General features: G+C 37.7%; 1 protein-coding gene and 1 long non-coding RNA gene across 2 annotated transcripts in view; both read right to left on the minus strand.

The window, feature by feature from the left end:
* Positions 1-21700, minus strand: part of LOC307161906 — a 642191-nt gene that overhangs the window by 439092 nt on the left and 181399 nt on the right. The window lies entirely within an intron of this gene.
* Positions 1-21700, minus strand: part of LOC307161888 (potassium/sodium hyperpolarization-activated cyclic nucleotide-gated channel 2) — a 71181-nt gene that overhangs the window by 1761 nt on the left and 47720 nt on the right. The window contains exons 6-9 of the mRNA XM_079876832.1: positions 12377-12523; positions 10880-11120; positions 6212-6376; positions 3476-4435 (exon numbers count right to left, since the gene is read on the minus strand). Coding sequence (XP_079732958.1) covers positions 3510-4435; positions 6212-6376; positions 10880-11120; positions 12377-12523 — 1479 coding nt within the window. The 3' untranslated portion in view covers positions 3476-3509. The remainder of the gene's footprint in view (positions 1-3475; positions 4436-6211; positions 6377-10879; positions 11121-12376; positions 12524-21700) is intronic.

The following is a 21700-nucleotide window of genomic DNA, read 5'->3' on the forward strand; positions in this document are numbered from 1 at the left end:
ACATCAAAGCCAGTTTGTGATTATGTTTCTGTTATCTGGTGATCTAATTTATGTATGCATTTCCAGTGTAGACACGGTGCTGTGCTGCATTTACACTGCAAAGCCTAATGCACAGATCCAAGATGTTTACATTCACTCTATGTGAATAGTTCATCTTCATCACGGTCCAAACCCATCAGACGTTCATTCATCTGCAGAGCAAATGAAGATTTCTGTCCCTCCATTGAAAGCCCGTTCACCCTTCAAAATATGTGATATGTTATATGTGGATAAAAGCCAAAATGAAATCTATTCGGTCTCTTCAGAAGACTTGGATTAAATCGCTCAATTCATATTGATTGATTTTACGATCTCTTTATGAACCTTTTGAATGGAGGGACAGAAATCTCTCTTCATTTGTGTTCTGGAGATGAACGAATGTCTCACGGGTTTGGAAGGAAATGAGGGTGAGTGATTAATCCCAGAAGTGTAATTTTTGGGTGAACTATTCCTTAGCTAAGCACCAAGTGATGATTTCAGACCATTTTAGATTTCAACCAGATACAGTATATAATAGTTCCAGAATCACATTTGAAAGAGACCCAAATCAGATGTAGAAAATACGATCTGTTCTGTTTGTGTTCATGCACAAACATGTATGCAACATGATCTGATCTGTGCATATCATTGAGACAAAATCAGAATTGGTTAGCAGTGTAAATGCAGACTTGCAAAAGACAAAATGACCATCGATAGTAATCAATGCATTGTTGTTTCAGGGAATCTTGTTGATGAACTGTTTGTTTGTTTGCTTGTTTTGTTTTAATAGATTAAGCTGCCTGTTTTAATCCCAAAAAGTCATTCAGTGCATCCTGGGAATGTGGTGATACCTGTCCTATAGAGGGCGATAATGGGACACAGTGTGCTTTGTGTTACGATAATCCACATTCGGGCCACCGTCAGAGAAACAAGACTTAGAAAAATAAAAGCATTCTAGACGTATCAGATTAAAGTATTTAGGACGTGATCGCTACAAACAATCAGCAAATACACACACTTTCCATTTTGCATGAATTATTACTGATCTATTTACATGGCAGTTGTTAATATTCAGGTCACATCATTAATGCCTTTTGGCATACATTCAAAACCCATTATGCACCAATCTCATTTTTGTTTTTCTAAAATCATTTTTTTTTCTTTTTTCCTAGGTTACTGCCCGGGTTTGCACATAAAATAATTTACAGCGTCATATTTACAAGTTCAAAGTTCAAGTGAGAAAAATCTGCAGCAGTTGACAATGAAACGAACACAAACGAACTACATTCTTGTAAAGAGACAAGTTCGTAAATCAACCCAATGTTCGCAAGCGATCAACAAATCCACAATTCAGCCAGCGCTCACAGACCTGCAAACTGAGCCCACGCACAAACTTTGTATTACGTTTACAGGCCATTAATATGCAGCATGTTTTAGATACTCAGTCATTTGTGCAAATCAGAATAATGGGAGAACACGCAATGTTATAAAAATGCCACTGTTAAACGGTAAAATATAGAATAAATGAATAGATACAGAAGATATTATATTTTACAATACTATTACATTATAGAGATAATATTCTTTTTTTTTTTCATTATTAAATTTATAAGTAAATATTACAATTTTTTAAGGTCTACGCCGGAACAACCAACATTTCTGGCCTTGACTGACTTTCAAAATTGTGACTTTTTATTTTATTTTATTGTGACCGTTGTCCTTCCCAGCAATAAATAAATGAATAAAAGAACCATGAAACATTACAAAACCCGTTTTCATCACTGAAACAAACCACTGTGACAAATACCGCAAAACTTTAGAAAACAGAGACAAATTTTATAACGTATTGCGAAAGCTGCACGACCTTATCAAGTGCCTTAAAAGATGAGGTTTCAAACATTCTCTGAATAACGCAGATTAAATTGCTTACGCCGCGATATGAAGCTTTCATATAAAAGGCAGGGCGAGGATATTGCAGAATTATATTGCATGTACAGATCAACATGGATCACAGAAAACAGCGTGATTATTTTGGTTTGCCTGCTAATTTAAACGAGTTCTGCAAAAGACCCATTGCATTCAAGTCTCAACTGTCAGTGCAACCCCGACGCAGTGAAGTATTGCCTTTATCTGACGAAACGACGTAAAAACGCAAGCATTTACACTCCCGTTCGATAAAACGCAATAATAAGCATATGTGCACAAATACACACGCACGCACACACAGACCATGTATATGGCTTCTAAACTCGGAATCAAGGCAGTTAAATAGAGGATGTTTTAGTTTGACTTGTTTTTCTCAGTTGACACAGACACAACCAAAAACTTGTGTTCAAGCTCAACTTTGGTTTTCGAGTAAATACAATTTGTGTGTTTTCTATTATCACTTGGTTTTTTTTTTTCTTCCCTTTTTTCCCCTTCTTATTTACATTAAGATATAAGATCGACCAGCGGTCCATAATACTTTTTTTTTTTTTTTGTTCATTGATATTTTACAACAAAGTGAAAGACAGTTAATTAGATTGCTACAAGTAGAGCTTATACAGAAAGAAGGAAAACACGTTCACAAAGCGTCCGATTTCATCATTGTCATCTCTTGCAAGTCCCTGATTTTCTAGTCGCCCCGATTGCATTGAATGAACTCTACGGAAAACACCATGTAACACACGACAGGATTTCTCCCTTTCACTCGGGACGATAGAGACAAATATATCAAGAGGCATCAGAAGCTGTACAGGGGCGGCACTAGCTACACTAGCGGGTGGAGTCGAGGCATCCGACCTTGTGAATCTATATGTAGAGGACATGTTAAATCTATTAGCGGTAAAGGTGCGGTCACATTAGTGATATTTCATGGGCAAAATAAAGCACGGTTCACACAGAACTCACTTCCAGACCAAGAAGCTTTCCGTTGGCCGGTGTGGTAAATTCAAGTGGCCAACATGAAAATTAGTCAAATGATGGATTTCCAATTTCTTCATGTATATTCTCCCTCCCTCCACCAGCTAAGGGCATTAAATGAGTGATGCCTCATTGTTCCTTCACTCTCTCCAAAACCTTCACCCTCTCTGTTCCTCTCCGGTGGAATTGGCTGCAAACCCGAACTGCTGAAACCATCTTTCAATAAGCAGAAGACACATCTCTTCTGCAATCACTTAACCGTCCCACACCCTCAAACCAATGCACTTCTCGACCTTGCTTCCTAATCTAGTCGTCAATTAAACCTGGCATTGCATGTTATGAACATTGATAAATTGCTTTTGTTTCTCTTTTGCAAGTTGCTTTAGATAAAAGCATCTGCTAGATGCATAAATATAAATTTCGCCCTTGAAATTCCCCAGAGCAATGGTAAATGTGACCGCACCTTTAAGTCTGTCCGATCGCCCTCCCTTTGGTTCCTATGAAAAGCCATCCTACGAGCGCGGCGCTCGAGCAAAAAGAACGAACTTTGACTCACAAAAAAAGTATTGCAAAGAGTCTCAGAGTCCTCGTCAGAGGTTGGACGAGAGCCGGGATCTGGCTGTGAAGTCCGTCTCGGGAAGGCTGACTATGGAATCTTTCTTGCGTATAGCCGAGTCCGGTCCCGTTACGGGGGGAGTGCCTGTAGGAGGCGTTGTGGACGGGTAACTCCCAGCCACGGCTGCGGACGCCTGGTGTGGCAGCGCCATTCTCTGATGCAATGCGCTCCGCACACCGGAAGGCCCCGGGACGGCGGGATGAGGTGGGCCGATCGATGTTGAGGACACGCGGGTCGACGGTGGCGGGCTGGGCGCGACGGGTGGAGCGCCATCTTGTGGCAGGGAGGGTTGGGAAGCAGACAGTGCTCTATCATCCTGGGTCAAGCTGCCCGTTTGGTGCAACGGTTGGGATCCTTTGGGCCGTGTGGGACTGGGAGCATGCTGTTGGATGAGGGACAATTGAGATCCGGAGCGCGCACCCATCGGGCCACTCCCGTACTGGAAAGTTCGCCCGCCTGCCGCTGCTAGCGGACTCTGCACCGGCGGACTGGCCATTGCAACGGCGGCGAACGCGCCAAGCGGCGGGAGAGACTGTTGAGGAGAAGCCGAAACCGGGCTGGCAAGGCTTTGCACAACCTGGAACCGTCGGACCATCCTGGGCGACTGCAAGGTGCTCGGACCCACCATAGGGCCACCGAACTGCGGACAGAAGCTCATCGCTACAGCTTGCTGAAGAGTAGCGATGGCAGAGCTGCCCTGCGATTGGCCAGGCGGAGCAAACATCCCCGGCGGGATGGAGGGCGTCATGGACATGGCACGCGGGCGCTGCTGATCGATCAGCTTCACCATCTCTCGGTCGTACTTCACGATCTCCTGAATCATCTCGTTCTCACGGTTGTTTAAGATGCCGGAGTTTAAGTCGTGCTGCACTTTATTCATTAGGATGGAATTCTTTTTTCCTGTAACGAGAGATTATAATTGATTTATTTTCTAAATGTCATAATCATTTGTTAACAAACACGTATTCATTATGAGCTCATTGTTTCTGCCTTAAATTATTCAATTATTTAAATTAATGCACTATTAGCTAACTGTGATTTTGTATGTGTACATTTCTGAAATACATAACTTAGACAGTTTCCTCTGATAACAGATCACTCTAAAATGTAATATGGACTCATGCATTTTCTTTAAAGCTACTTTGAAACTATGTGTATTGTGAAAAGCGCTAAACAAATACATGTGAATTGAATTGAACATTTTGTATTATTGTATCATATTACTGTTCAGCTACATGTAATTATTTTAATAGTATTTCATTTTTTAGTTTTGGACTATATTTCAATATGTTAGTACTACGTTATTTATGTTTTATGTTAGGTTTTGAATGTAAGTTCTGAAAAAAGTAGGTACATAGAGGTACATTGACTGTGTTTCTGTCCAAGTGAGAAATTAATTCATGTGATCTGAAAGATGTGGTCACTGATTGCATTTTGTGCCAAAGCAATGATAAATGATTCACAGTTTAGGCCACTAAGTATTGAGAAACTGAAAAAAAACTGCAATGAAATTAAGTGTACTTAAAGAGAGCACACTTTCATGACTATATTTCACAACACGCTTTTAAAAAGTGTGTAACAATGTCAAATTAAAAGTTTTTCTTTAAAGTATATTTTAAATAATTGTGTTTTAATAATCTTTTGCATTGCTTAAAGTTGATGTATTTTAAATGTACTAAACCGCAACTTCATTACAAATGTGTAATTAAAAAAAGACTGAAATACATGATATACAAGTTTCATTAGACATGATGTTAAATCATATTTTAGTATACTTTGCAGTGTTCAGCAGCACACTTAAAAAATATTTCAAAGAAAATAGAACTATGAAATTAGATATAAAGAAAATTATATATAAAGTTAGATATAAAGATTAGATATTAATTAGACATAAAGATGTACTTAAGTCCTACTTACAGTTGGTTAGTTCAACTAATTCAACTCAATTGCATTTAATACAAATTCAAACTATAATATATTTTGATTTAATTGTAAATAACATGCAATTAAGTGTCAGAAAACATATTCAGTTCAATAGTCAATTCAATAGTTTGTTCAACTAATTCAACTCAATTGCATTTAATATAAATTCAAACTATAATATATTTTGATTTAATTGTAAATAACATGCAATTAAGTGTCAGAAAACATATTCAGTTCAATAGTCAATTCAATAGTTTGTTCAACTAATTCAACTCAATTGCATTTAATACAAATTCAAACTATAATATATTTTCATTTAATTGTAAATAACATGCAATTAAGTGTCAGAAAACATATTCAATAGTTAGTTCAATAGTCAATTCAATAGTTCGTTCAACTAATTCAACTCAATTGCATTTAATATAAATTCAAAATATATTTTGATTTAATTGTAAATAACATGCAATTAAGTGTCAGAACATATTCAATTAACACTTAAGTATATTCTTTAAAAGTTCTGCTTTTAAACATTTACATTAGAAGTCAAAGAGACAAGTGCATTACTGTTAACAGGTTTTCAGTTCTTTTTTTACAAGCCCACCATTATTGAGAGGTCAATATTAAGTCCTAATCGACACAGATGTTGCCCATAAAGCTTAGCTGTATTTAACCCTGAATAATCCTTTTAGCCGTTAAAATGTTCACATCATTGTTCTTTGAGAAACTTCAGAAGGTGATTCTGGTTTGGCTTACCTAAGCGGTCCAGTCGGTCGATGGCCACGGTCTCAAAGGCCCTCCTCATCATGGGATACTCCTCCAATACCTCATTAAAATTGTCCACGGAGAGAGAATACAGGCGACAGTAGGTCTCCGCTCGCACGCTTGCCGTACGACGACCCCGCGTCAGCAGACAGATCTCTGACAGAGAGGAAAACGGTCAAACTCACACACATTGAAGATTTAAGGACAGGACATGAGTACCAGAATAATTTAAAAACATCTTGATAGTGGCGTTAATCAGGGGAGAGTGACTCTGAGACCTTTTCTAAATGGCAAGTGTTTTTAAATTGCTCGAAAACTGAAACCCTGAAGAGTCCTTCATTGAACGGGGAATGAATTTAAATATATGGCTGCAGAAAGTAATTAAACTTTATCAGACTTCATTCAAAAAGTATGTGATTTGAATGCTTATAATAAAGTGCTGAATATATTCTCGCTTTACTGAGCTCTCACGTCTTAAAAATTAAATGTGTAATTATTTCAGTTTTCCATTTTAAAGGGAAATTCGGTCATAATTTACTCAACCCTTAGGTCACTGCAAACCTGTTTGACTTTCTTCTTGGGACACAAAAGAAGATATTTTGAAGAACTATTATGGTCCAAACAACACTTGACTCCAATGACTTTCAAAAAAAATAAAAAAATAAAAAAAGTCCCACAGACGTATATATACGTCACACATCTAAGCCCCAATCATCATATTTTCATTGTTTCATGGTGAATGTTCAAGGTTGTTTTGTGTCTATATTTAGAAGATCACACACACACACACACACACACACACACACACACACACACACACACACACACACACACACACGTTCTCCGGGGTTACATTTAGCTCATGCGATATTGGAACACAACTAGTTCCTTAGGATGGTAGAGAAATAACCCATAAGCCTCAGAAGATCATAAACATCATTCATCGTAGATGTTGTGTGTCATTCCGCGTATTAAATCCTGACCCATCCATCAGGGACCTCTGTGTGTTCGGTCCATTTCCCTGTCTGCTTTCCTAATCAATCCAGAAAATCCAATACACAACCTTGGAAACCTTGGATCACTTTAGAGAACTTTGTCATTCCAGCAGCGTTTATCCGGAGCCGGGGTCATTCATCAAGCCAAAAGGCAGTAAATTAAAGCTACAATCACAGGTACATAAAGGTGAACACACACACACACGCACACACACACATGCCGGTGCAGACGCAAACACTCCTGTGGACACAAAACCTCATTTGCATCTAATTTGTTCCTTCATTTGATTAAATCCACCCTCACATACACAAAAACTACTATAACCCATAAAGACAAATATCCTACAACAATGAGATTAAATGGAGACTTTGATATGCAAAGAAATATCTGCTTTTCAGTTGTTTCTTTGGAGAAATTTTTTTTTTTTTTAAGTGTGCAATCAAAAGTCAGATCTCAATATGAACTCAAATGATTCTCATTAAATTAGTCCAAGAGCAAATGATCTGAGCTGCTATTCGTATCATATCCATTATATAGCTCTATAATTTCTATAATACATAACACATATTTCATATACATAGCATTTACATAAAAAATAAGTGTGAATCACAAGAAAACTGTCAAGAAAGTTCTGGGTCATTAAAAACTTAATTATATATATATATATATTTTTTTTTTTAAATAAAAAAATACATGTATGCTTAACATTAATGCATTAGCTTATTATTATAGAATGATATAGCGTAGTGTGTTTGTGTGTGTGTGTTAGTGTGTAAATTTAAAATGCTTTGCCAATATATTTTGAGGGAAATGTGCTTACTTGTTCCAAAAAATAATGTCAAAATACAACAATCTTGTATATTTTATTCAAAATATATAATTATTTGTATTTGATCAAGTGAAATTTCACATCCATTTGATAGCTCTATGCCGCGTGTTACTTGTCTCGTTTGTGTCTTTTTTTTCCCCCTCCCAAATGAATTTCAGGAGAAGCATCAACAAGTCTGATGCTTAAATGAAACGGAAATGAGATCTCCATTAAGTCTGAGCTATGAAAAGAGCAATACAGTTTTCCTCTGGGAAGAACTGAGACTGATCCTTCTGCACAACGCCCACAGGATCAGACGGCTTCTCTCTTTATCTCAGGCTGCACAAGACATCGGTTTGTCTTCGACCTTTCCAAGGTCACGCGCCGAGAGCCTCTTCCAAACCCTCCTGTCCTCTGCAGCTAAAAAACCACTGACTCATGCGGATTTAAGGCTGCAGAAAGATCGTGTTTCACTCCTCAGCAGAGCACATCACATCTCACCACACACACTTCTGGGTTCCCCAGGGTCTGGATCCCTCCACCAGCTCAGAACCATGACAATTCAACTGACTTCTGCTGCAGTTCTGCTTTACAGAGGATTCAGAGACTTAAAGAGGACCTATTATGCTTTCTTACATGTTCTTTAGTGTGTAATGTTGCTGTTTGAGCTTAAAAAAAAAGGTCTGCAAAGTTACAAAGTCCCTTCACCGGAGGGATTATTCTCTATATCAGTGTCTCTGTTTCTGAACTCCCTGAAACGCCTCCATTGTAGTCTTGAGTTTTCTTCTGGGATCTAACACGTCACAATATTCCTCATTTAAATAATTAATACGCAGAATAAAGGGGTGGGGCCTGGTTGAGTAAAGGCGGGCATACACTGTGCGATTTTCGTCCGATTTTGAGCCGAATTCTGACTCGTGCGACTCTTTTTCGGGTCGGGCCGATTTTCAGCTTTGTCGTGCGTCGTTTGTCGTGCAGTGTACAGGGGGAAACGAGAGGCGATTAACCTCTCACGACCGGCAATCGGATGGTCGGATGAATTTCAGGCATGTTAGAAATTTTGGTCGCTCCTCGTGACTATATCGCACAGTTGAAGCAGAGCTACGAACCGATTGCCCTAAACTCAGTGTTTTGCCCTAAACTCAGATGAAAACAGTTTCATCTGCAGCAAAAAAAAAAAAAAAAAAAAAAAAAAGTTTAAGTTCTGTAGTTTAAAGCTATTATTGTTGCTTACCTCCAGTTGTGACCAACTTGAACCCACAGAGAAATCTGTGTGGAGAAATGTTTCGCCCTCACGCAAAATTCCTGATCATGTGACTCCTATTGAAATGACTGGATTTCGCCCATGAAAATTTGCGGAACAATGGTAAAAATGATCGCACCTTAAGAATGATAACTGTAACAATAACTATAATCAGAGATTTTAAAAAAATCACAACAACTCCAAGAGAATACTGGAGTCCACACCACAACTCTGACAAAAACATCACAGAGAAAAGATATCATTAGGCGAGTTTCCATTACAGATTTGCGCAAAACTTTTGCGATTTTTTCAAAATGTCAACAAAAAACGATTGCGAAATGACGGCGTTTTCAATAACCGATGTTATGCGACTAAAACTTCATTTTTTCCTCTCGCGATAAGTAAAATCATTCCAAAAACCATGGCAATGGACGTTGGTAGGTTTATGTACTATATCCCAGCCACTGCACTGGCCATTATTATTAATCGAAGGAGATGTATGTGTGTTTTCCAAGCATTAATGGAAAGGAACGACCCTTATTATACTTGTGAGCGGCACCTATTAAGTGTTTCTGGGTGTTTTTCCCTCATATCTGCTTCGAGGTCTTGATTGTGGCATTTATTTGAGGTTTAGAATCCATTATTCCTGTAATTATTTTGTCTTTTATGAATTTAGTAAAGAGCTCTGTCTCGTATTCTGTCCAAACACACCGCGTCATTATGTCGGGTGACCTGTAAATGCGCAAAAACTGTTTCCATTGGAGTTTTGCAAAATATTTATTTTTTCGAATTGCCTGAAAAACCACCTCATAAGCGTAAAAACTTTTTTGCGATAAATGTGAGTTTTTGCGAAATTGACGTGTTTCCATTGGGCGTATTTTCAATTCGCAATTTCAATTTGCGCAATTTGAAGGGTAATGGAAACGCGGCTATTGTAATCATTTTCATTTTTCAGAGCGATTTTTTCCCCCCAGCAATGATAAAAAACATCAACAGCAATCAAAATCCATCTTAAAATCCCGACTTTAAAGCACATAATTGCACAAACGCCTCATGGGTTGGGTTAAAGAACATTTCCGGAATGATATCAACACTGTGTTGCTTTCAAAACAACTGTTTTGTTTATTTGAGCAGATTTAGGGGCGGAGCTTCCTGTTTGTCTGACCAATAGCAGGTGGGGATGTGTTGGAAAAAATTCTAAATTATCATTTGCAATTCCATTTGGTAGTGCAGAAATTACACACTTCACCATCAAATATATATTAAAAAAAAGAGTTTGTTGAATGATTATTTTGAAGAAGAAAAACTGGTTGAGAATGTGACATTGTTACTAGAAAAACTGGCTAGAGAATAAAAAGTGCTTAAATTACAGGCTAAATATCTAAATATCAATGTCAGGCCAGAGCAGAATATTTTGATTGCCTTTAAAGTTCAACTAATTTAACATCAATATAATTACGATAAAAGTGCTAAAATGGAAGAGGTCACACCATATCTGGCTTAAATTATTTAAAATGTAATGAGGTTCAATAAGGATTTGAGCAGTTTAATTAAGTGAAGTGATGGTTTAATTCCCATCTAATTTGCGAGGTTAATACGAGTGGGATTGTACCTCCGAAGTAGGAGCCGTCAGAAAGTTTCAGCCCAACAGTTCCTTTGGTTATCACGTTCACGACGCCGTGTTGAATGAAGTACATCTTCTTGCCGATGGTTCCCTCACGGATGATGTAATCGGCTGGCTGGAAGACCTCGAAACGCAGCTTCGTCAGCATGGCTGTCACAAAGTTGGGTTCGGCGTTGGCGAACAGGGGCATAGTGGCCACCAGCTTACGGCAGTTGAAGTTCACGATTTCCTGACAGCAGATGGAAAGACCGCAGGGTGAGAGAAATACATAAACACATATTTCACATACACAGTGTTTACATAAAACTTATGGGGGAAATAGCCCAGTATTTGTTGTACTGAATTTAATTTATGCTAAAATAAGAAAATAAAATTTAAAGTTATTATATATACATTCTTTTAGTTTTTCAGTATACATAATTGTTTTTATAATTATATATATATATATATATATATATATATATATATATATATATATATATATATATATATATATATATATATATGTGTGTGTAAAGTATACTGAAAAATAATATATTTATTAATTACTATAAAATAGTATATTAATAATAATAATAATAATAATATTAATATGCATTAAGAAAATTAAAATATAGTATATTATTGCCTAGTATTTGTTTTACTGAATTGAATTTACACTAATATCAGAAAAGATTATATTTCCATTTTTTTATTTTTCAGTATACTTAAAATATCAAATTTAAAATGTTAGAAAATTAATACAGAATTGAGAATTTGTAAAAAAAAAAAAAAAATAATATATATATATATATATATATATATATATATATATATATATATATATATATATATATATATACTGTATATATATATTTTAATAATAATAATAATAATAATAATAATAGTAATAATAATAATAATAATATGAATTGAGATGTATATATAGTATATTATTGCCTTGTATTTGTTTTGCTGAATTTAATTTATGCCAATATCAGAAAAATATTATATCAGAAAAGTTATTATATATTTTTACACTATTGGAAATATTAAATTTAACATTTTACAAAATTATTAGAGATATGGTAATAAGAATTTGTAAGGCAATGTGCTTGTAATGGCAAATAATGGCAAAACCAATCCTGAAAATTTGATTCTATATATATATATATAGTTTTTTTGATGACATTTTACATTTCTTGGTGCGATTCAGCCATAAAGGATCATATCCAAACTTAAACATCAATACACAAATAGCACAATGTTAGTTACGCTCTCTTAAACAACATTATACAGTGAAAGCTGCAAGCCATTCACAGAGGAGATTTAGTTGTTTACTGTGACATAAATTAGTTTGGAAGCTGTTCCCCGTTCAGCGTGGTTTTATTGTTTCGGAAAGCTCTGTGACAACTGCAGGGCCTTCTGGGAGTTTTTTTTTTCCACAGATGTTTACAGACATTGACAGACCTTTGCAAACACACAGATAACCAAACACAAGCTCACCTCTCTGAGCGGCTCGTTCAGTTCCTCCAGGATGCTTTCTTCATCGAACATCTTGCCCTGGTAACGGTGCTCATAGTAATCGTGGATTTTCTGTCGGAAATCTGACGGAAGTTTGTGGAAGGACATGTACTGCTCCACTTGTTTGTACTGCGGAGAGAAAAAAGAATAAATACCCCAGGGGTTGATTTTTATTGAAACCAAAAGATGCATCAGTTCTGTCAGCTATAGTAATGCACTGATGTGAAGCATCATGTCAGCAATCTCTGAACTTCAACTAAACAAAAAGTACGACTGCCAATTGTGAGACGGGCAGTTCAAAGGCAAGGCACAAGTTCACAGGACTTCAACACAAGCAAACTGAGTTAACATCTGAAGAATCATCATCCTGTGGAGTACAGAACATTTACAGACACAAGCCATGCCAAGGTAATGCTATTCAACAACAGACACTATCACAGTCGCTCCATATTCAAGAGAAACGAGGCCAGGAGAGAACAAAGACAAAGAAAATCACAGGACAACTCATAAAGATCATCACTCTTCATGATCAAGCTTTGTGAACTGTGTGTTTTGACAAGTCCAGATCACTGTAGTCTAAAACAGAGTAATAATATACACTTAAATTAATACTTAATAATATATATATATATATATATATATATATATATATATATATATATATATATATATATATATATCTTGAATGGATAAAAGCATCAATCAAATGCACAAATGTCAAGCTACACCCAAGAAAACAGGGCCCGGTTTCCCAAAGCGTTCTTATCTCTAAGTAGTTCTTAACCTATTCCTTAACCTCTCTCTTAACCTTATGGCACGATTCCCGAAACGTTCGTTCGCTAAGTATATCTTCTGTAAGTCACACTTTCGTAAGGTTGGTCTGGACCACTCTTAGCTTTACCTTATCACTGTTGCAGGTCTATATGAATATAATTCTGAAGTTTTAATACACCCAGACAGTATTAAATTAGGCTAATTCAAGTGTTTTCATGCAAAGAATAAAATTGTCATTTCACTGATTGTTGTTAGATTTTTAATTATATTATTATACAATATTATTAATTTAATTAAAACGCTCTTTTAAAGGCCAGTGAAAGCATAGGCTACTGTCAGTTAAGTCCTATTCGGATGCTAATATTGTTTCTCATGGGCTCATCTGGTATTTTAAACATTTACAGGGGTAAGTCGGTGATTTTAGTGCCGTCCGAATCCATAATATCAGTGTTTTTCTCACCCAACCCGCGTAAAAATCCCTGGCCAAATTAGTACCTTCTGTTTTTTGACAAACAGGTCGTGTGGTAATTTAATTGCCGTCTGAATCCACATCTCTGAGTTTACAAGAGATTCAAAATTCACGGTTTAAATCCTTTTTGATCACTGCCGAGCACCGTACGCAAGATGTAAACTTTTATTACTGAAATGCTGGAAAGTATTTACAAGAACAATATTTCATCGCAGCTCCACCTCAGCAAACAAAAATGGGGAAGAGAAGAAGGCATGTACATTTTTTAAAAGGTTATTGTGGCAGCAATATATGTTACAATTTTAAAATATGTAGGCTAGGCTATTATAGGCTATTATAGTTTGGATTATTTTTTATAATATCCAATAATCATAATAAATTGCAATTTCAACTATTTCTGAAGTGCTTCATTTATAAAGATCACCGCTTTCTCACATAAACAGCCCCTGCACGAGAGAATAATTGATTCTCGAGCCATCGATATCAACCAATTCAGCACCATCGCCACAGACAGCGCCGGGTAACGTCGCACGTAAGAAGGTATATCTTAAGCAGCTTCCTAAGGTATGGTTCGGGGAACACACTTAGGAACATAAACAACTTTGGTAAGATATATCTTTCGAGCTTTCTTAGCGCGCTAAGAGTGAGAGTTATCGGGAAACCGGGCCCAGGTCATTAGCTATATGAATTATCATTTTAAATGATTGAATATGTTAATATTGACTATATCAGGACGATAAATCAATTCTAAAATAGTGAAATAGATAAACTATTGTGAAATAGAGACAAACCTAACCATTTTTACACAAATTACAACTGTCCCTTAATAGCTGTTGCTCCTAATAAAACAGGGATATTATCGTTTACTAAAATAAAAAACATAAAAAACACTTTCGTTCTTTGAAATAAATGCTAACTGAAATAAAATTAAATATAAAAAAACTTTCTTTAAACTACTTTCAACATTGCTCAATTCCATTTAGTTAACTTAATGTAGTAAAATAACTAAATAAAAATGAAATAAAAATGAATACTGAATAATAAAGATGATAAAAAATTAATAAAACTATGTAGACATATTTTTAAAAAACAAAAACAAATAAAAATGGAAATTATTATATTATATTATTATAACTCTAATTCAGAATTAAAATGAAAGCTAAATTAAAATCAAAATATTAATACAAACCATAAGTATCTCAATTATACTAAAATAACAGTTGCGAAGAAGACAACGGTCACAGAAATGTTTGAGATAAAAAATTAAACATAAACATCCATTGTTAGAAAACAAAATGAATTGAACTAGTGAGAGTGTGCAGAAAAGTGTTTTAAACAAATGTACTTTCTATGAGGTCCAAAGGGTCGTTGAAGAAACTCTCATGTCAACATTAAAACTCTTTTTTCCTCTCTCATTGCTCAGATCCAGGTCCACAGAGTCAGTATTTGTTCTTCAGGCAACGTACGACCCCAAATCCCAACCTCAGATCATTAGTTACCGAGCCAAACATCCCTCAAACTGTGTTTTTTACTGAGACAGAATGAGAACAGTAATGATCTACGCAAAACAACAAAGAAAGCAGGTCAGACCGGAGGCGTTCGCACTGCAGTCGTGTGTGTTCCCTGTTGCACAGCAGCATCATGCTGACGCAGGCGTTTGTGCAACACCTGTAAAGCTCCCTCAACCACTTGTGAGAATAATTGCCTGTGTGTTGAGCTTTATACCAACATGAAAGTGAGCTGCATCTCTCAGCAGCAGCGCTGGGTCAACAGTGTTCAAAGATTGTTTCTAAACGGAGGTCACATGAAAAAAAATGAAAAATATCTAATTTTCCTTGATCTTTTGAAAGAGTTCAAAGTACTAGATTTTAGAATTTTAGAACTTCCAGAGATCAAAGCATCAATCACAACAGAGGTCATTCAGACCTCTTAAAGGTACAGTAGCAAAAACAGGAGTTCAAGCTGCTTTTTCAGAGTCATTATGAAGGATTGCGCTGCAGGACGTCATGTACGTCTTGAAAAACGTTCCTTTATCCATCATCTAGACTATTTCAAACAGCCTCCAGTGGATCTATACCCTCAAACAGCTTTTCCTAGGCTTTCATTGATCCAGACGCTTCACGGTGAAGATGTCACTCACTTTCCTCATTTGAAGAGCCAGCAGTGTTGATCTAAGTGGTTCACTGATGGGCCGATAAAGACAATTGTGTTTAATGGCCGAGTCAGAAGAAAGCAATGCGATAGAGATGGAATGATAGACCTGTGTGACGTCAAACTACATCCTCTCTCGCCTCATTTACAGGCGAATTGAATGAAAACTGAGTCGCCACTGATGGAGCCGTTTACTGATCAGTGTGAGAGGTTACGGACGAGGACAGGTCAAGACATGCAAGGACATGCAACTGTTCTCAATCTAGGTATATGAATGCTAATGTTATTCATACTAACATCACCGTTCATTTGGGGGTTCTTATAATATTAAATGTGTCACAGGTTTAAACAAAATCTATAGAAAAATAGAAAAGGTACTGGTATATTTTCTGCCAGGACATTATAGTTTATGGATATTTTTGTTAACCCTACAACACAACACAATGTGATGTGTAATTCAAAACATGGGTAAAACACCTCTGTAAATTCAATTCAGAAAAAAAATACTTCATATTTACACAGTACATAGAGCCAAGTATGAGAAATGGTAATAGTGATGCTTGTTGTCTTACTAAAAAACTATTTTAATACCTCAAAACAACATTTTACCATGCATTGACAAAGGCATAGCAAGAACCTTCAAAGAATACCATGGTACTATCATCATGGTATTGACCAGAATATAATATGCTGTAATGAAGGCTTTTCCGTGGTCTATTTTTAAGGCAATACTATGGTCTTTTGTGTAAGAGGGTTGGAGCTTCTTGTGTTTTCGAGTGCTTCATGTTCTCTTGAGTAACCTGAGTCGTGCATATGATCTGTGTGCTATTTCTGTCTGTGAGAGGATGGTCCCCGTCCTGTCCCTGTAGAGGAACAGAAGCAGGCGGACAGCAGCAGTCACACACACTCAGTGCACCGCTGCAGATTTAGAGCGTGTCTAACAGAGAGCATGTTTAGAAATGCACACACTGCACAGAGAGAGAGGAGAGGAGAGGAGAGGAGAGGAGAGGAGAGGAGAGGAGAGGAGAGGAGAGGAGAGGAGAGGAGAGGAGAGGAGAGGAGAGGAGAGGAGAAGAGAGGAGGAGATGAGAGGAGACGAGACGAGACGAGACGAGAGAGGAGAGGAGAGGAGAGGAGAGGAGAGGAGAGGAGATGAGAGGAGAGGAGACAAGAGGAAAGGAGAGGAGACGAGACGAGAGAGGAGGAGAGGAGAGGAGAAGAGAGGAGAAGAGAGGAGGAGAGGAGAGGAGAGGAGAGGAGAGGAGAGGAGACGAGATGAGAGAGGAGGAGAGGAGAGGAGAGGAGGAGATGAGAGGAAACAAGAGGAGAGGAGAGGAGAGGAGAGGAGAGGAGAGGAGAGGAGAGGAGAGGAGAGGAGAGGAGACAAGAGGAAAGGAGAGTAGAGGAGAGTAGAGGAGACGAGACGAGACGAGATGAGAGAGGAGGAGAGGAGAGGAGGAGAGGAGAGGAGAGGAGAGGAGAGGAGAGGAGAGGAGAGGAGGAGATGAGAGGAGACAAGAGGAAAGGAGAGGAGAGGAGACGAGACGAGAGAGGAGGAGAGGAGAGGAGAGGAGAGGAGAGGAGAGGAGAGGAGAGGAGAGGAGAGGAGAGGAGAGGAGGAGATGAGAGGAGACAAGAGGAAAGGAGAGGAGAGGAGACGAGACGAGAGAGGAGGAGACGAGACGAGACGAGAGAGGAGGAGAGGAGAGGAGAGGAGAGGAGAGGAGAGGAGAGGAGAGGAGACGAGACGAGAGGAAAGGAAAGGAAAGGAGAAGAGAAGAGAGGAGAGGAGAGGGAGAGGAAGAGGAGAGGAGGAGAAGAGGAGACGAGAGGAGGAGATGAGATGAGAGGAGAGGAGAGGAGAGGAGAGGAGAGAGGAGAGGAGAAGAGGAAACGAGAATAGATGAGGAGACGAGAGGAGAGGAGACGAGAAGAAAGGAAAAGAGAGGAGATGAGACGAGACGAGAGGAGAATAGATGAGGAGATGAGAGGAGAGGAGATGGGAGGTGAGGAGAGGAGGAGATAGGAAAGGAAAAGAGAGGAGAGGAGAGGAGAATAGATGAGGAGAGGAGATGGCAGGAGAGGAGAGGAGAATAGATGAGGAGAGGAGATGGGAGGAGAGGAGAGGAGAGGAGAATAGATGAGGAGAGGAGAGGAGAGGAGATGGGAGGAGAGGAGAGGAGAATAGATGAGGAGAGGAGAGTAATTGTGATAACTGTAACTCCACTCTTAGAAGAAAAGGTTCTATATTAGAATCTTAAAGGATTCTGTCAGGAGTGGCATTTATAGAACAGCTTCATATAAATAACCTAGAAAGGGTTCAATAAAATTGAGTCAAGAATGCTAGGGTTATATACAGAACCCCACTGAACCTTTATCTCTAAGAGTGAGTTTAACCGGGTGATTGCCCTCTAAACTAGGACACACGTTAATGCTTTATCACTGATGAAGTGTGTGTGTGTGTGTATGTGTGTGTGTGTGTGTGTGTGTGTGTGTGTGTGTGTGTGTGTGTGTGTGTGTGTGTGTGTGTGTGTGTGTGTGTGTGTGTGTGTGTGTGTGTGTGTGTGTGTGTGTGTGTGTGTGTGTGTGTGTGTGTGTGTGTGTTTAACTTCAACTGTAAAAAATTGGTGTAGGATCACTATTAGAATCATTACAGCAGATAAAGCCGTGAAAACGATAATATTCACACTTCTCAAGAATGATGTTATATGGAACTAATGTAATATGGAATTCTGCTCTCAAATTTCAGGCATTAAGACTTTTCTAACCATTTCTTGCTTTCTGCTATATTGCCACAGTATTGGGACACCCCTCCAAATCATTGAATTCAGGTGTTCCAATCACTTCCATGGCCACAGTTGTATAAAATCAAGCACCTAGGCATGCAGACTGCTTCAACAAACATCTGTGAAAGAATGGGTCGCTCTCAGGAGCTCAGTGAATTCAAGCGTGGTCCCATGATAGGTTTCCACCTGTGCAACAAGTCCATTCGTGAAATTTCCTCACTACTAAATATTCCACGGTCAACTGTTAGTGGTATTATAACGAAGTGGAAGCAATTGGGAACAACATACCAAGACATTTTGGACAATTTCATGCTCCCAACTTTGTGGGAACAGTTTGGGAATGGCCCCTTCCTGCTCCAACATGACTGCGCACCAGTGCACAAAACAAGGTCCATAAGGACATGGATGAGCAAGTTTGGCGTGGAGGAACTTGACTGGCCTGCACAGTCCTGACCTCAACCCAATAGAACACCTTTGGGATTAATTAGAGCGGAGACTGTGATCCAGGCCTTCTCGTCCAACATCAGTGCCTGACCTCACAAATGCGCTTCTACAAGAATTGTCAAAAATTCCCATAAACACACTCCTAAACCTTGTGGAAAGCCTTCCCAGAAGAGTTGAAGCTGTTATAGTGGCAAAGGGTGAGCCAACCCCATATTAAACCCTACGGATTAAGAATTGGATGTCATTAAAGTTCATGTGCATGTAAAGGCAGACGTCCCAAAACTTTTGGCAATATACTGTAGTGTACATTTACTTAAGCATGAAATGAGTTCATACTATAGACTTCTATTGCTTTACATTTATATTTAAAGCTAAATATAAATTACAACATTTAGATTACATGTGCATTTTGCATATTTTTTTATTATAAAAATTACACACATTGCATTCAAGATGTACATTTTATCAGTTCAAAAGTTTGTGGTAAGTAAAATGTTTTTTTTTTTTTGTTTTTTTTTTTTAAGAAATCAATTTAATTCAAGGATGCATTAAATTGATCAAAAGTCACAGTACAGACATTTATAATGTTACAAAAGATTTCTATTTAAAATAAACACTGTTCTTTTGAACTTTCTATTCATCAAAGAATCCTGTGTCCTAACAAATATGAAGCAACACATCTGTTTCCAACACTGATAATTAGGGATGCACTGAAAAAAAAAAAAATCTGCGCCGAAACCAAACCCAAAAATTCAGGATGCCCAAAACTAAAACCGAAAATAAAGAATAAATTAATAATCAATTAATTAATCAAACTTGATAGCCATTGGAGAAGCACTAATTAAATGTCTATTTCGGCCCGAAACTGAAAATAGCTGTTGAAAATCAGCAGGCGACATTTCAGTGCATCCCTATATTAATAATAAATGGTTCTTGATCAAATTGCATATTAGAATGATTTCTGAAGGATCATGACAAAACTGGAGTAATGATGCTGAAAATTCAGCTTTGATCACAGGAATAAATTACAATTTATAATTTATTCATATAGAAAACAGTTATTTTAAATTATAATAATATTTCACAATATTAAGTTTTTTACAGTTTTTGAATCAAATAAATGCAGCCTTGATGAGAATAAGAATCTTCTTTCAAAAACATTAACAAGTTTTACCAAGCCCAAACACACATTCTCAACCTCAGTGTTTTAAAACAGCCTAAATGGACTAAACGACAGTATTATAACACTGGGGCACCATATTGATTCCTGACTAAAGATTTTCCAGTCTAGGTAAAAGCAAACAAAACCCTGGCTCCTCAATCCCCACGTCTAAGATAAATGGAAACCTGAGAGCTCTCTGTGTGTGTGTGTGTGTGTGTGTGTGTGTGTGTGTGTGTGTGTGTGTGTGTGTGTGTGTGTGTGTGTGTGTGTGTGTGTGTGTCTCAACTCTCCATGTTGTGAAGTCCTGGTGTCCTCTTGCTGAAAATAAAGATGAAGAAGTCTAATTTCAGGTTTGGATCAGAGATGTATTATTCACCACTCTGATTCTAGAATAAATCACCTCATTACAGTACTAAGCACATTTCTACCTGCGGGTACAGAGAGCCGAGCCAAAGCTAGCCTGCCCTCGAGCCGCTCGACAGAGTCTGAACTCGCACAGAAAACTCCATCACTGTTATTCAGCAAGAAAAAAAGTCATTAAGTTTTCAGGAACCAAAACCATCTTTTAGAATATGGTTTTAAAGGGTTAGTTCACCCAAAAATTAAAATTCTGTCAGTAATTACTCGCCCTCATGTTGTTCCAAACCCCGTAAGGCTTTCATTCATCTTCAGAACACATATTAAGATATTTTTGATGAAATCTGAGAGCTGGCTCACTCCTCCATAAGCTGCTATGTGATCGATATCTGCCATCCCAGAAAAGTTAGTAAAGACATCGCTAAAATAGTCCGAGTGACTACAGTGGCTCAGCCTTAAGTTTATCAAGTGACGAGAATACTTTTTGTGCTCAAAAAAAACAACAAAAATAACGACTTTATTCAACTCTTCATGTTCTTCTGTGTTTCTCTGAGTGAGTTCACGTAGTGTAACAGCGCAGCTCTTCTGGGTCGTACATCAGAACGGAGGCTCACTATTGGCCGACGCTGGTCATGTGTGTGATGCGTGTGATACAAGTGATAAACTTAAGGCTGAGCCACTGAAGTCACTTGGACTATTTTAATGATGTCTTTACTAACTTTTCTGGGATGGCAGATATCGATCACCTAGAAGCCTATGGAGAAGTGAGACAGCTCTCAGATTTCATCAAAAATATCTTAATTTGTGTTCTGAAGATGAACGAAAGTCTTTCGGGGTTGGAACAACACGAGGGCGAGTAATTACTGACAGAATTTTCACTTTTGGGTGAACTAACCCTTTAACACCTCATTTCAGTCATATTGTGATAGCTATCTGTCATAGATATCTGTCAATAATCTATAAGACGTGTAATCTATTACCCTGTGTACATAAAGTCACAGCTATAGTAAACACAAGGTCTAATCACAAGGCCTTTACTTTAAAAAGTAAAGAGGCAACACCACAGTATTGAAACTCATGTACCATGGTATTTACATGATACTACTCCAAAGTACAAAATACCATAGTACCGTGTCCATAGTAGTTTTTTTGCTAATGCTGTA

Source organism: Squalius cephalus, assembly GCF_949319135.1.
Source record: "Squalius cephalus genome assembly, chromosome: 7".
Classification (NCBI taxonomy): domain Eukaryota; kingdom Metazoa; phylum Chordata; class Actinopteri; order Cypriniformes; family Leuciscidae; genus Squalius; species Squalius cephalus.